This window comes from Diadema antillarum, unplaced genomic scaffold (genome assembly GCF_040938485.1).
Source record: "Diadema antillarum isolate AM-2024a unplaced genomic scaffold, OU_Dant_1.0 seq00000047_RagTag, whole genome shotgun sequence".
Lineage (NCBI taxonomy): Eukaryota > Metazoa > Echinodermata > Echinoidea > Diadematoida > Diadematidae > Diadema > Diadema antillarum.
Window position 1 is genome coordinate 40356 of NW_027271156.1, and position 17145 is coordinate 57500.

The following is a 17145-nucleotide window of genomic DNA, read 5'->3' on the forward strand; positions in this document are numbered from 1 at the left end:
ATTCTCTTTTGCGTTTGTATTTGTCCACAGAATGTTCACGCAATCTTGTCGATTTTAGAAATCATGTACATGTCGATATTTTCTTTTATACTGGCTGAAAAGTGTGAAAACAAGGAAAATGTAAGGCATCTTATAATGGCATCAATTAATGCAATGCAAAAATGAGAAAACTCACAGAGATTGCTGCCAGTAATTAGTAGAAGTGTGAATGGCCTTATCATAGCCATTTTGGTGTTGGTGTCCAGCAGCCGAGGATGAACAACACAACGTTATCTAAAATAGTGAGGCAAATGTTTCCGCCCGTCTCTTTGAATCCATCCAAAACGACGTGCATGCGTCTGTCGGAATGATGGCGTATTAATAGTGGGCGTTGCGTTGTTGAAAGTGATCAAGTCGCTCTATCTTGTCTCGCATTCAGTCCATCGCATAACTTCTGTGCGTGCATATGTGTGCGTGCGCCTGTGCGTGTATGTATGTTGGGTATCCTCACATACAATAGACCACATCGTAATTCCACTTTGCGCAGGGGCAGAAAAGGGTCATTTGTACCAACAGGCATTTTGGTTATTTTTTTTTTTTTTGGGGGGGGGGGTTAATTCATTGAGATAAGCATCTGTGATGTGATGATTATTCATGTGATCCTATGGTACTTGCAGCACATCCACCTGACAGCAAGCGGCACTTCGGCAAAATCAAAAGAAAAAGGTAGTTGTTGCATTCAATACAAAGCGATAAAATGAATGCATGGTAAAATGTCAACTATTCTGGTCACCTGTTCTAAACGCAAGTCAATTGAAAATTGTTTGTTTGACCACGAATTCCATAAATTATTACATTGGGCAAACTAATGATTACGTCACTTTGAAAGCGTGTGGAGTAGGCCTACTCAACCAAAGAGAAAAAACGAAAGGTCATTTTTACCAATGTATACATAAGCTAATTACAAACTGGCTTGTAATTCGTTGGGAACATGGAACAACACATCACATTACAATAGAATGATGACCTTTGTAAGAATACGCATTGACTTAAAAAAAAAGAATAAAACAGGAGACCCAAATGCATTAATTTTTTGATAAAGTGCATGGAGAATCCCTTTACTGTTGCTAGTGACTGAGTGAATTAGTTTCCTATCTAACAGAAAAATGAGTTCACAGAGTGAAATCACAGTAAGGCTCGCCAATGTGAAATGTAGTCACCTCCTGTACAATTAACGAGGTAGAGTGGTTACAGAAAACAATGTTTTATTCATTGCTGTCTATGATTCTTTGGCGTAAACATGTCGGGGGTACAACAAACTGCTGAGAGAGAGAAAGAGATAGAGAGATAGAGACATATTATATAGAGAGAGATGGAAGATAGTTTGTGTGTGCGTGTGACTGTGTGTGTGCGTTTTTCTGTGTGTACGTGTTTTTGTGTGCATTACCAATGTGGTTGACATTGAGCAATGCTAAAATTACATTAGCTTTACGCGGAAACTGTTATGCAAATACATAATGTTTTCCTGTTCGTCAAGACTATAGAGGTATTTACATAATACTAGTAATGTCTATCAATTCTGAACCGCCAATGTATTCAATCCTATCTACTTAAGCGCTGCGTTCATGTTTATACTCGCTTCATCCAGATTACTACGTTCCCATCCTCGGGCAGTCGGAGTCCGTATTGTCTGTGCTGTTTAATCACGGCCGACAGTTTTGTATACAGAGCTGCTTCCATTGACTTGGGTCTTCTAGAGACCCAGTGTTTGCCCACTAATGAGTATTATTTTAATGGTGGCAACGACACAATAAGTCAAATCCCTGTAAACCTGCTGGTGAAAACTCGTTGCGTACATTAAAATGAGGACAAGGTAGTGCACCGACAAACTTAAAATCATGTTCTTTTATTTGATTTTATTTCAAGTGATTCATTCTTCCTATGGCACAATTTTATTTACAGATTTTCAGCAATTTAATGAACGTTATGTACGATACGGTATTAGAGAGTAACTAGATCTGTCGTCTTTAGGACATGATACATATATGGTATAAATTTGAAATTGATAGGCAGAGGACCCTCTGGGATAACCTCTACACAACTTTTGAGGAGAAATAAGGTTTAATAATAATAATAATAATAATAATAAGAAGAAGAAGAAGAAGAAGAAGTAGAAGAAGAAGAAGAAGAATCTGTACAAAAACAGAAGGTGATCCGAGAGGATACTCGGATCACCTAATAAATGATTATTTTTCACAATTTCAATAGTTTTTGTTTTATACACATTATGCAAAATAAATATGCATATATTCATGATGAACTGTATTTACATGTACATGTATTATATGTGATAAATATATGCATGTATATCTAAATACATTCTTATATGTATAACGTTATTCATTAAACACATTGCATTTCACCACTGACAATTTTGGTCAATTTCTATAGGTCGGGAATGTCTTCGCGCCTTATTGCCAATCCTGAATTCGTATAAATGTTTCACAAAGATGCCGTTAGAAGCTATCCATTTTATTACCAAGCATTGAGCCGTTCGGAATTCAGACAGTATGATCAGCCAGCGCTTTTTGCGGGTACCAGTCTGTAGCACAAGTGAAACTCATATGTGATATTAGGAACTTTGCCACGCTGGGTTTGGATAGGCCTTCACTGCAGGAGGGCGTAGTCAAATTTTCGAATGCCTGCCAAAATAAACGTAATTTATTACGCATACATTTTTATTTTCCTTTCAAGACCTGTTAAAAAAGCCCAGTGAAGCACACTACCAGAGCAAACCAGCAAATTTACTATGCTGGTGATACGGGGTCTACGATTTGTCATCTTCAACAATTCGTCGATGAGTCCTATAACCAACTAACTGTACAACTGATCCTGGTGGATTCCGCGATTGGATTTTTGCAAGAGATAATCACGAGCTTTCTGATGATAATGAGGTAAGTGCGTTCTCTAGGGGACAAAAGCTAGGGCGCTTTGATTGCAAGTGCGCAAGTGAATTACTCTCTCTTCATTGGACATAGATTGATAGTAGATTGATATGACTGGCCACCTAATGCCTACTGACCAAATCACGAGGGATGTGTTTGAAGTGCGTTTGAAAGTATGGTAAATTGATCGTGTGATTCGGTGTGCGCCAATCAATTTAAATGCAAAAATTGAGCTGGAGCTCCCTATGATCAGACAAATAAAGTGGATTTTTATACCACGATATTTTGACACCCCCCCCCCCCTATATGGAGCTCCATTACACATCTGACACTCTATCTGTGGCCAAAAGCTGAAGGACACTGTATAAATGATTTTTTTCTTACTTTTACATTATCAAAGAAGCACGCACTGTAGAGCGAAAATACGTATAATGAATGACATGCTTTATTTTTTTATGCTGCAAAATATCATCATAACATGATCTGACTTAAACCTGGAACGTGATTAAGGTCGGCAACACTGAATGATAAATCAATTCAATTCAGTTTAGTTGTCCATTTGTGAAAATTTTGATTTGTTTGCATGCACACACGTTAGAGTTCATCGGTACATACATAGAATGCATACATATACAGAACGTAGGAATAACATACATACATAGACATACAAGAAATATACAACAATAAGTATAATATCTGTATCAATATCAGAGATACCCCATTAGGAATTCAGTCCGTCTAAGACAACCCGAGTATTAGATGAAATATCAATCTGTATCTGTATGATTTATATGAGTGAACGTCGTGTTTGGTGTGATGTGCGTGTATGCAGGCTGGTGTATAAATACGTGTCAAATTGATCATAACTAGGGCCTTTATCGGAATTGTAAAAGACATAAGTGAGTGTATCCAAAATAAGTGATTGCATATCACTAAGTTTGGAAGGTCGTGTGTGTATGTGTGTGTGTGTGTGTGTGCGTAAATGAAAATGGATGTATATTTGACAGAAATTATACCACATCAACGGTTATAACCAATATTCTACTGAATAACACTGCTCAAATTTTCATAAGATTTGTGTAAAAATTCATACCCGAATTTAAAGATAATATGAATATATATCAATATTGCTTTGAGAGATAAATGTAGAATGAATGTATTGATCACTTACCGTATGAAATCACAAATGCACATATTATCATTATGCAGGGTACTTTTTATCCCATATTCATTGATTATCCATCACAAAAATGGAGGCGAGGAAATATAATATTATATATGTATATATATATATATATATATATATATATGATATATATAAATGTGTATATAAATATGAAACCTACTTCTTCTCAAATGCAGATAACAAAGTTGGTTTTTAGGAACATTTTGTTATATGCATCTCTAACCTTCTCTTTCTCTCTTTCTATGATATGTGATAATCAGTTCAATTCAATGTTCAATTCAGTCTATATGATTATAATATGAAATATTATGTAGGGCCTTAGTATATATGTATATAGACAATATGTATATATTATTCATATATATATATATATGTTATTTATATATATATGTATATACATATATATTATATATATTTTATATATATATATATATATATATATATATATATATATATATATATATTATAGTGCTTGAGTGTTTGTGAACATGTACTTGAGTATTTAAGACTCACAATGTTTATGCACGGCTTATCATCCTTCCAGTGCTCCTGCTAAACAAACGTGGACCCTGCCACGTGGAGATGAGGAGAGGGGGAAAACGATTTTCGCCGAAATCTGTGCCTCCTGTCACTCCATCGTCGACAGTGGGGTCCGCAGATCGGGCCCCCACCTAATGGGAATCTGGGGCCGCCAAGCAAACACTCTACCGGGATACAAATTTGCCAAATCCGAAGAGAAGAGTGGTAATATATGTACAATGAGTTCAATGTGTGTTATCTTGCTGATTCCGAGACTTTGGCATGACTATTCATAATTATATGTTGATTTTCTTTATGACATCATGGTTTTGTATGTTTCAGATATTCCCTAATGTGCTTCCTTATACAATGTTGGGTGGAAAATGTTGGGTGGAGGGCCGTGTAATTCTTTTCCGTCCTGCAACTCAGGAAAGCACATTAGCCATTAGCAGAATTTATAATTCATTTTGTACTTTTCGATTACTTTTGTGTTGTTGTTGTGATAACTGTATTGACAAATATTGTGAATGCAGAGCTAAATTACGCAAGTGGGAAAGTTATTTTGAAATTAATCAATATCTAAACAAATTTGATATATTTTATTAGATCAATCTTCGTATACATTAAAAACCTAATGCAAACTGTGTTCTAATCTGTTGATGCAAAAAAATCACTTAATCTACATGTATGACCTTATTGCCTGGCTTTGGTACAAACGGGTTGTACACGTGCTGATACACGATAACTCTCAATATTTGTTTTATTAGATCAACCTTCGTATACATTAAAAACCTTATGCAAGCTGTGTTCTAATCTGTAGATGCGAAATCACTTAATCCATGACCTTATTGTCTGGTTTTGATACAAACGGGTTGTACTCGATGTGTCGTGCTGGTACACGATAACTCTCAATTTTTGACACAGTATAGCGCTGTATGATTTTATTCATTATAATTATGCAAAACCTAATATCGATAATTTTTCGGATTGTATGTTTCTGAATCAAGGGGTTGTAAGTCATCACCATGCAAACGACGCATTGGATGGCAAAAATTAGTGAATCACCCGATAGACATAAGTTATCTATTTTGCGTTGTATTTCGTAACTTTTTCTTCCTATATGTTATCATTATTATTATTATTATTATTATCATTATTATTATCATCATTATTGTTATTGTTATTGTTATAGAATTTCTTCACTTGTTAAATAAGATGATAATGTAAATGCTCTTATGACCTATGGTTCTTGTGTCATTTGATTTATAGGAATAATCTGGAATGACAAGACGTTATGGGACTACTTTGAACGAGGCCATATACCGGGGACCAAGATGCTTTTCCGCGCTCTGAAGACGGACGAGCAGAAACGAGCCGATGTACTTGCCTACCTTAAAGTAGCCTCATCTACAAACAAGAAATAACGTTATTATCAGCATTTTCTCTCTTTGACTTTGGAGGGGGATTTTGTTTTGTGTTACCCATTAATAACGAGCTGTACTTGAATGTTGCGTTATGTATTTACGGTGCAAGTTCTCTTGAACTCGATAAACGAAGAGATTATCTTATCTTGTTTCATCTCAGACCATGAACACAATTGAAATTTGTGTCAACAGGGAAATGCAACAGCATGATTCAAGCAAAGAGAATCCAGAGTAGAACAATTCTGAGGAGGAGAAAGGGGCAGCTGGTCGGAATGTAAATTTTCTAAATATCAAGATTAAGAAGTACATACAGGGTTAAAAAACAAAAACGCACTTTCACAGCAAAGTCTGGTATGAATAACAGGAATAGCAAGCCGTGTTTTCATACAAAGGGTGAATGGGATGGATGGGTGTAGCACTTGAAGAATGTGACGAGTTCCCTCACCCATCAAGCGCATCTAGCTGCAATGAAAACTTCGTGAGTTGCACGAAATTCATACGATAGGTATTGCACTTTTCTGAGGATAATGTTGTTGGATATTGGAAAAGTAAGTACTTTTATTTGTCAGAGGAACATAAAATATCTACATTTATGTGTTGAAAAAACATTTAAAAAAAATCATAATGTCCGTTGGCTTCATTTACCAATCTTCGATGCATGATGTGGAAATTGAAGACCGCATACGTGATATGTATAATGATTATTTTGTGCCAGGCATCGTAAAGAATGTGTGTTCATATCATACTTACAATTCAGCAATGGATTTGTCGAGCATTATTTTCTGTAGTTGTTGTTGTCGTGTTGTTGTTTTTTTTTTTTCGAGATTAACCTACATAGAACGAAGATCAATCTTGTATGAGCATATCGTATTTTTTTTTATATATAAACAAGTGAAGAACGTATTTTCCAGATTTCCTGTAAGATTTTTATACTTTCTACAAGTGTACGCGTGTGTGTCCTTCATTTACAGCTATGAGATCGATACGGTTTGAATGTCTACTCTTTGTATATTAAACCAGATGCTAGCTTGTGTCACCACATTGTTTACCAATACCACGTTTGTTTCTTTATTGTTTTTCTGACATTTTCAAAATAGACTGCAGTATTTAAGCAACGTCACAAAAGATAAATCCACAATGATGGCCCTCTTTCTGTTGGCAATCAGGCGATACCGAAGCAACGCTTGATCTGATACGCATACCAAATTATCAGCATAACGGTATTTAATTACGGTATTACACACATGTAACTATTCATTGATTATATGTCTGCACCAAATAACACTTGAATCATCAAAACAATCATGTCATAAAGAAACCATAAGCTTTGCTGACCAAAGTTTTGATTCAACAATAAAGAAAGCATCGAATAATTCTATAAAGGGAGCAGTCTGTGGCTCTTTTTTATTACTAGTAGTTAATAAGTGTTGTCACTGTGATGAAAGTCCTGTACATAAACACATGCATGATGCTTTAAAGTTGTGGTGACATAATTAACAGTAACGTCTGAAGAAAACATGGGCTGGAAATAGTACACTGGTTTCACACAGCTTTTATGTTTTGGTAGAATTACTTTGCAAATGAAGCAGCTGTCACAATTAATAAACATTCGGAAAGATCATCTCATTCCTCATCCCAATCACTTTAAATTCTGAAACCGATCTGTACTCAGTATAATTAATTTTTAAATGTTCAAATGTAAAAGTCTGAAAGTCATCCGGAGGTCTCCTTCTGAGCACAACAAGCATCCTGCCCTTCTGGAGTTCCTTTCCTCACATCAAAAAGACTACCACTGAGTTGATATGAGAGTACTGCCAGTTTCTAGCTAATTGTGACATACTCTGATGGCACTGGAGAGAGATTTAGATGACACTGAAACTCATCAAAACTTCTCGACACACCTCTGATTGTACTTTGATAAACACATATTATTAAATGACCGCCCTGCTCACCCCCCCCCCAAAAAAAAAACCAAAACAAAACAAAACAAAAAAAAAGTTAGAGGGCAAACTTACTTTTCTGTTTTCTACACAGCTTGAATGATTACGCTCTAAGATGCAGTTCTTTAAACTTGGACCATTCTAACCCTTTTAAAAATTAATTGAAATAAGAGATTGTTGGGAGGTACAGTCTCATAGCCTATTTAACACTCTGTTTCACATTTAATGCAGCGCCTGTCCATTAAAATAGGAAAAAAGGGCAAATTCTTCGATTTTTCTATAGTTTTAAGCCGTCAAAAGTTGACAGTATAGTTAGAAACAGATACTCTCACAGAGAAGACATTTCTTATAAAAGAATTGATCTGTCTGAGTTTATTCGACCTTGAGTTTGAGTGGAATTTATATCCAAAAGGTCTTAAATACACTGCTATTGGTAAGGAGAAAACCCTTGGTTTTTAATTCACATGCATCTAAGTGTTTTCGTTCAATGACTTTATTTCCTTTAAGACTACCTTGGCGATAAAGGAATGAAGAACATTTTCTCTCGGAAAACCTACGGGTCTACACCCGTCTGCATTCCACAGTTTATAATCAAGCAATAGGTGTGGTTCATCTGAAATGCTACACAGGCAAGAAAGCTACCCAGTTTGACCTTACTCTGGGATCAAAGTGCGGGCAAGACGCATACAAAATTTTGTTTTTATTGCCTGATTTTTCATTTTCTCACCAGAATGCTAATACTTTGAAGAGTTTGCAGCTGTGATGGACTACTAAAAATGAATACATTTCTGTCAAAAAAAGTTGTCTTGGACTTGGAAAGGAACCCTTCATAAAATGTATCAGACGGTGACCCAACACATGCATCACGGCTTAAGATACACCTTCTTACCCGATATGACAAAATTATATATTGTTTTGTGTCTTTTAATTGTTAGATAAGTTTCAAAAATGTTATTTGAAATGTCCTTGCCAATTATATTCACTTCATATATATCATGTTCTATATTTCTATGTCACACATCTCTGTTTACGCTTTTTCGTTACTCCATCTGCTTGTACAGCAGTATGTAAACAATTTGCAAGTAAAATCAGTATCAGAGAAAAAAATAGCATTACATTTTGAAGAAGAAAGAAAAATGGCCATATTCATTGTACCTGTCTTTAACGGAGCCATTTACAAACGCTTCGTAGAGGGCAGCGCATTTTGATGCCATCTGCAAGTTATATACACAGAACTTTCTGCCCCCATCAGAATACAATCATGTAATATTATCTCACGTCTACGGCCTGTCCCCCTCCCCCTTTGAATCCTTTTTTTTTTCTCAGATTAAGGTCATGCCATTTCCTTTCTTGAGTATGTATTTCCCTATTATCCCACCCGATTTTCAATAATAGGTATTTCCAGTTCCGAGCTAATGTACAGATAAGGGTACCCACATTATTCATATTATTATGCGGGTACAAGTACATTGTATGAATCCAGGCGAAGCATCGAAGGTGATCGCCAAGCATGAGCTAAGGGTTCACTCACAGCACACATTCCGCCAGACTGTAGCCGCCAATTACCAGGTCAGCTGTATCTTTGACGTTTATTCCGAAATACATCGACTATTCCCTGGCTTGGTTCATCACGACATAATATCATGGGGTGAGTGTTGCAGCGCCGCAAGTATAGATCGTAGCGAAAACATACCTGTATGACGCGGGGATTGCATACGCAGTCCATACAATGCGTGTAGGCATCTATAGGAGCCCGAGCAATTCGGTGAGTGCCTACGTGCCAAGTTTCATGATTGTCATGACGGCATTTCAATATCCAACACTACACGAACCGAGCCGCTGCAGTTCGCAGTGGTTATTAAGAATTCATTCCGTGTTGAAACTGCTTTGTGTTCTCTTATGACTTAGGTCATGAACACGCACGTTTTGGCCCGCTCAATTTGAACCTTGGACTTTCCACTTAAAATCAGAAGGCAATGATAGGAGTAGAATTCCCATAGAAAAAAGTAGAAGGTAATCTTAAATGTATTACACTTTAAGTTGTAGGCATATCAAACCACATCAAGCATTATTTCGTCCATTATTCATGATTGTTAAATCTTTCTTGAAGCGATCCGCGTTTCTACTAAGATCAAGCTTAGGTGAGTAGAATTCTCCCTCGATAATTATAGCCTGATAGGCGTATAAATCCTAGTTTTCATTCCATTGGTGCCTTGATTACTACCTTACAGGCAGCCAAAGACAGGGAGTGTTGAAATACATGTATAAAGCATCGGAGATTCAGATGACAAAAGCATAGCATAATTCCACGTCATTCAGATGATAAAGTTTGCTATAATTATAAAGGTTACATTTGATGTTTTCGTCCAAACCATTCATTGGTTCTGCATGTATCTTGTATAAAAAAAAATTTGAATTAAATATTACGTTCTTGAACCCGTCGGCCTTTAATGCTAGATAGAAATAATCCTTTTCCTGTGTTTGTTAACTTTGAAGTTTTATATATTTCAATCTGAAAAATGAAGTACATTCTTGCACTTTAAATGCCAGATATATTTATATCTTAAGAAGATATAGCTGTCCATGTAATTTATTGATAACTGCAGCTCTTATTGCCGCACCTTTTTTAAATCTTATGATGGTGCGTGGTCTGTGTTACGCTATGGATGGTTACGTAGCATATGGATATGTTTCTTTATAGGGTGTATAGATCCCATTTTTAGTAATGAACGCATTCAGTGTCCAGTTGGAAATAAGGATACGTTTCCTTTCTAATTTCCCTTTAAGAAATAAACAGGGTTACCAGCGTATGGCGGCGCAATCTGATGACCTCTCCGCTAAAGGCGACCCCGATAAAGGGGCGTTGATATTCCAGGAACATTGTGCTGGCTGCCATGACATCGACAAAAGCGGGGAGCATCGCGCGGGACCCAACCTGATGGGATTGTGGGGCAGGGAAGCGAGCACGGTACCGGATTTCGCCTTTGTAGAATCTGATGAGAAGAGAGGTAAGTCAGCCCTTATTCATTATCCTCCATGACTTTTAAATTGCTTTTTGATACATAGCGTTACAAAGTGTACGTCAGCAACTGCTCGAACAAATAATGTCAGACGAGTTCACAGTATAACCTGAAGCATAATTTCATTGTACAAGTATAGAAAAAAAAAAGAATGCTATTTTTTTCTATACATTCTTGTCACTGGCAAACATTTGAAACACATGGATCGTATATAAATTATATATACGTTGATGGGTCACATTAAACCGAGTATTGTCAATTTTAGTCACTCAGAAGTAATTAGTGAATCACAACTACTTCACCCACCCCCCCCCCCAAAAAAAAAAAAGACCCAAAGCAGTCAAACCGCATTTTGCAAGATATTCAGGTAAAGGAACATTTCAAAGACTCATTAATAAATCAATAGCAAACCATCAATTTAAAGAGGAAGACACAAATAGAACTGATGTCAGTTTGAAGGATAATTATTAGCTGTTTCAGCCATTTCGGGTGAATGAAATAGCTGAAGTGAATGGAACAATAGCTGAAGTGAATGGAACAACAACAAGAAAGTTCAAGATCTTGAGAGTGCAGTTCAGGATAATTCTGATCGTGTTCTGAACATTGAAAAGCAGCACATCCCTGAAGTGGAAGAACGACTTAGACGCAAGATTCTGGAGCTAGAAAACAAAATGGTCGCCGCTGAAATCTACCAACGCAAATCAAACCTTCTCTTCTACGGAGTAAAGTCTACGCCCAACGAGAATGTCGACAAAGTGGTGAGAGATGTCTTCTTATACCTGGGCCTGAGCACGGAGGAGGCTAAGGCTGTCTGCCTCGTCAATGTACATCGCCTACAACAGCGTGCCTATGATGACAGACCCCCGCCAATTATCGCGAAGTTTGTCTACATGGCTGAACGCAACCGCATTCTAGCAGCATTCGACTCCAATACCCCTCGCAAGCAGAACGCCAACACTACAAGCGACATGGCTCGGATGACGGTGAGAACCGACCTTCCACCTGCCCTGAAAGTCAAGCGCAGTCAGCTAGCGAAAGTGGCCTACAAGATGAGGAGGGAGAAGAATCTGTCGACAAAAATATCTGTCACAGGTACGGAAGTAGTGCTCTTTTTCAAAGAGAAAGGTTCAAAGAAGTGGGAATTGTACAAAGATTAATCCATCGAAATTGGTATTATGTATGTCTTGCAAAGCTGCTCAAAAGCGTAAGTCTGAACTCATCAGAAATTGTCATTAATCTGTAGCCTGAAATTGTCTGAAAATTGCAGATCTTTGCGATTTTAGGCTTGTGTACTACCGATTATAAAAACTGTCACATTTTGATACCTTTAATATTACACCGCACATTTTTGAGTAAGTTATATACGTGTTTATGTGGAGTGTAAACGATGCATATGCATTAGATTTACAGAACCTATCTGACAATTCATGTAAACCGTATGTTTGTAGACTCCGGATTTTTTAATTGTACCGTAGGGACGTACAAATAGGCCGATAATGTTCAGTTGTTATAATAATGATGATGTACAAAGGATGCAGGTACTCTACACTTTGTAATATGTATCACAAATACTATCTTTTAATGTATGTACGGTTACATTTCGTACGGCATTTTTTTTTCTTCGTCGAAGGTTACTCATATAGCATTTCTCTATGTACTAAATTTGACTGTACGCCCTAAGGTTCAAGCTTAGTCAAGACGACATTTTTTTAAAGAGGTATGCCTGCTTGTATTGTGCTTGTTTACGATAACACAAAAATCAAAAGTACAGGTGGTGGCAGTGTTAGTTCAGGCGCAACCTCCGGTTCACTCAGTAATGTCGTGGAATAGATTTTTTTTTTTCAATGTACAATGCATACATATGTATGCACTTACTGTTGTGTTTCGTAGCCGTTTTTGAAATGATGTTCAAGTTCACATTCCTATCACAGATTCAGTTCCTGTCAAAACATGTCCGTGAATTCAGCTATGTCATTTACCCTTTTGACACAGTTTGTAATGCATATAGTGCTATGCATATACAAGGTCAATCATCCCTAGCGGTATGCGTGAGTCACCCGAGCGAGTTAATCCATGTACGCCATTTGTTATGTAATCACACACACACGTTTTTCTTTCATCTGGCGAGGTACTTTATTCAGCTCTGTTTCCCTGATTCACCTATCATGAATGTCTTTCAAATCCGAAGGTTTACTCCTCCATTATGGTAACTAATGGAGAGAGCAGTGACTTAATGACCAGTCGTATGGGCATGCATTATTATGGTGATGATAATGAGATCTCTGATTCCGATGTTATAAAAAGGTTAAACAAACAAACTCCAGAATTTGACTTGTCTTATGATGAAAATGATACATTACTGCGAGGTAGAGGTTCCGACTATATTTCCCCTCAGGACATATGTACACGTGATTTTTTCAAGATGGAGAACAACTATTCTATTCTTCATTTCAATATACGAAGTTTGTATAAGAAACTTGATCAACTGAAGACATTTTTGAATTTACACAATGTGGATTTTTCTGTTATAGGTTTGTGCGAAACGTGGCTGTCTGACGTGTCATCTCCCCTAGTACATTTGGATGGATATTCTCTTGTGTTTAATAATAGAGTAAATAAACATGGAGGGGGTGTCGCTCTTTATGTTCAGAAAGGATTCAATTTTGATTTGATTCAGAATTTATGTCATATGACTGAAGATTTTGAAAGCATATTTATTGAAATCGACGTACCAGCTGGAAAGAATATTTTGATTGGTGAGATTTATAGACCACCAAACTGTAATCATACTGCTTTTTTTGATGTACTGAATTCCGTATTGAATTCTGAGTCTTTGCATAATAAACATTGTTTTTTAATGGGGGATTTCAATCTTGATTTACTGCAGTATCACGAAAAGCCCTGTTGCCAGGATTTTGTGGACACTATGTTTTCATATGCTTTTACGCCGTGTATAACTAAACCTACCAGAATATTTGATTCAGCGTATACAATTATCGATAATATATTCACTAATATTCATTATCCAACTGATCAAGGTATAATAGTTTCGGATATGTCTGATCATTTCCCAGTGTTTGCTTCCAGTCCATTTATACTAAATCGCTTTAAGCCTGCAACTTGGGAAATGAATTCTACAGCTCGTGTTATGTCTGAACAAAATATTATAAGATTAAAGGAAAGCCTGTTAAATATTGATTGGTCAGTGGTTCTCAATGCGAATGAACCTAATGATGCATATGATAAGTTTGTTGATCTGATCGCTCCTCTTTTCTCTTTTCATTTTCCGATAAGATCACAATTTAGATCAAATTATAAAAAGATACCACGATCCCCCTGGATATCGAAATCTTTGTTGAGGTCTATCAATAAGAAAAATAAGCTCTTTTATATATTCAAGTCTCAAAAAACTGATGCTGCAAAAAGCAAATATACTAGTTATCGTAATGTTCTTACTTCTGTTTTGCGTGAGGCAAAAAAGAAATATTTTTCTTCACTGTTTCTTCTCCATGAGAAGGACATTAAATCCACGTGGAAAGTTATTAATGATGTTCTTCAGAAGAAACGAAATAAATCGGATATCCATAAGATTTGTGTAAATGACATCGAGTTAAGAGATGATAATGAAATCTCTGAAGCGTTTAATTCATATTTTGTGAAGGTTGGATCTAATTTAGCTGATGTTATTCCGGAAACGGATATACCTTTTTCTACGTATTTAAGTCATCGCAATAATCAATCTTTGTTTTTTATGCCTGTATTAGAATCCGAAATTGTTGAAATTGTAAATAATCTTTAAGCCAAAAAAAGTACTGGTTATGATGGAATTTCTAATTATCTTCTGAAATATGTTATACATGAGATTGTTGTACCTCTCGCCCATATATTTAATTTGTCATTGCTGAACGGTATAGTGCCTACTAGGATGAAAATCACTAAAGTTATCCCGATATATAAAAAGGGCCGAGAGGACGAACTGGGAAATTATCGACCAATATCGTTATTAACCTCTTTTTCTAAATTACTTGAAAAGATTGTGTACACACGTGTATTCCGATTCTTAAATGACTGTAATGTAATAGATGAAAATCAATTTGGATTTCGTAAAAAGCATTCCACAATTCATGCTATTTTACTCATGATAGAGAAAATTATCAAAGCGATCGATGCCAAGTGTCATACAGTGGGTATCTTTCTTGACTACTCCAAGGCCTTTGACACAATCAACCATGAAATATTATTATACAAATTACAACACTATGGGATTCGTGGGAGGGCCTTGGAGTGGTTTAGAAGTTACCTTACTGGAAGAACTCAATTTGTTAGTTTGAATAGCCATGTGTCCAGTTCACAGCCTATAACTTGTGGGGTACCGCAAGGATCCCTTTTAGGTCCTTTATTGTTTATTCTTTATATGAATGACTTTCGCAGTTCGTCCTCTCTGCTCTATTTTCTACTTTTTGCCGATGACACCAGTATTTTTTATTCAAATCGAAACCCTCATGTTCTACTGAATACCGTAAATACTGAATTAAAATCAGTATCTAAGTGGATTCAGGCTAATAAATTGTCATTGAATTTGACCAAGACAAAATTTATGGTTTTTAGCAATATAATCAATATTTTACCGGGTAAGTTGGTTGTAAACGACGTAGAATTGAACCAGGTGGAATATATAACATTCCTTGGTCTCTATATTGATTGTAAGTTGACATGGAAAGTTCATGTTGATTCTTTGCGTAAATTATTATCAAAAAATGTAGGTGTTATGTATAAGTTAAAACAGTTTTTTCCTAAACATGTTCTGCATTCATTGTATTCTACTCTATTTTTGCCTTATATAGGTTATGGAATCCTGGCATGGGGAAACTGCTGTACAACTAGACTTAATTCTTTATTATTGATACAGAAAAGAGCTATACGGATAATTAACTTCGCCACATTTTTCGAACACACTAATGTCTTATTCTTTTCCAGTAGAACACTTAAGATCCAGGATTTATATCATTTTAATATCGGGTCATTTTTGTATCAGTTAAACTCAGGTGGTCTCCCTGATGTGTTTTCTTCGATGTTTGTCAAAAATACTGAAGTTCATTCTTACCCTACTAGACAAAAAGATTCTTTTCATCATTCTCCTGTACGAACCGTATCTGCTTTAAAAACAATAACCACTACAGGACCTAAATTTTGGAATGAGTTGGATAGAGAAATAATCCAATCTCAGTCTCTTTATTCATTTAAACATAAACTTAAACTAATTTTTCTTAATTCATATCTATAGCTATTCTTCAATCCTCCTCGATATTCTCTGTTCATACTTCACATTACTGACATTATCGATTATGTAACATGTGCCTCGCTCGTGATTTCTGTATTATCTCCTGAACTTCCTTTGTACACATTTGGTATCTCTGCTATTGTACACTGCATCTGACTTGTACCTCGCTCGGGTGATCACGCAACACTCAAGAAGTCTGTGCCGCGGACATTGTTTTCATTGTTTTCTTTTTTCTTTTTCGTTTTACTTTTTGGCGTTTATATTTCTCCAATTCAGAAATTGTCATTCCTTTAATTACATACCCAAGTAAGAAATAATCTCACATCCGCATCTGGGAATCTACACCCTACAAGCAATGCTTCTATGTAGATTCCTCATATTTCACATGTTTTATTGTCTTATAAGCTGTACGTGACAATTCATCCAGGCTTTTGTATTGTGATGTTTATGTTTTATGTATTTGTTGAAATGTGGAATATGGAACAATAAAAAACAAACAAACAAACAATAAATTATACATATCTTGTAATGGTGTATTTCATTTTTTAAAATTATAAATCAATGTTAACGTATCATTCAATGATATCATGTATTTATTATTGTCTAATGCGGCTAGGTAGGAACTTTAATCTACATATATTTGCTATTATTTCATTAGAACAGGAACACAAGTGTATCGCATCAGAGTGTAACTATGCATAATTGGCACTCGAAATAAGACATCGGAAACACTTTCCCATATAGACCAAATAAAACTTGCATTTTTCTCTGCAATGGCTTCTGTTCATTTCTCTAGTAACACAGAAACACGCAGGTTATGCTCAGTCATTTGGTGCAAATTATTTGTATAG

At 36.0% G+C, this 17145-nt stretch overlaps 2 protein-coding genes across 3 annotated transcripts in view; both read left to right on the forward strand.

The window, feature by feature from the left end:
• The first annotated feature begins 2928 nt into the window (after positions 1-2928).
• LOC139725484 (cytochrome c iso-1/iso-2-like) lies at positions 2929-6053 on the forward strand. The gene is made up of 3 exons (XM_071636557.1): positions 2929-2933; positions 4655-4854; positions 5899-6053. The coding sequence occupies exons 1-3, from the start codon at positions 2929-2931 to the stop codon at positions 6051-6053; spliced, it is 360 nt and encodes a 119-aa protein (XP_071492658.1).
• A 3344-nt stretch (positions 6054-9397) lies between these two features.
• LOC139725491 (cytochrome c, somatic-like) overlaps positions 9398-17145 on the forward strand; it is a 9098-nt gene continuing 1350 nt past the window's right edge. The window contains exons 1-2 of one of the 2 annotated variants that reach the window (XM_071636564.1): positions 9398-9641; positions 10781-11001. In XM_071636564.1, coding sequence (XP_071492665.1) covers positions 9637-9641; positions 10781-11001 — 226 coding nt within the window. In that variant the 5' untranslated portion in view covers positions 9398-9636. Of the gene's footprint in view, positions 9642-10011; positions 10135-10780; positions 11002-17145 lie in introns of those variants that run through there. The other variant, XM_071636565.1, reaches the window with a different exon arrangement.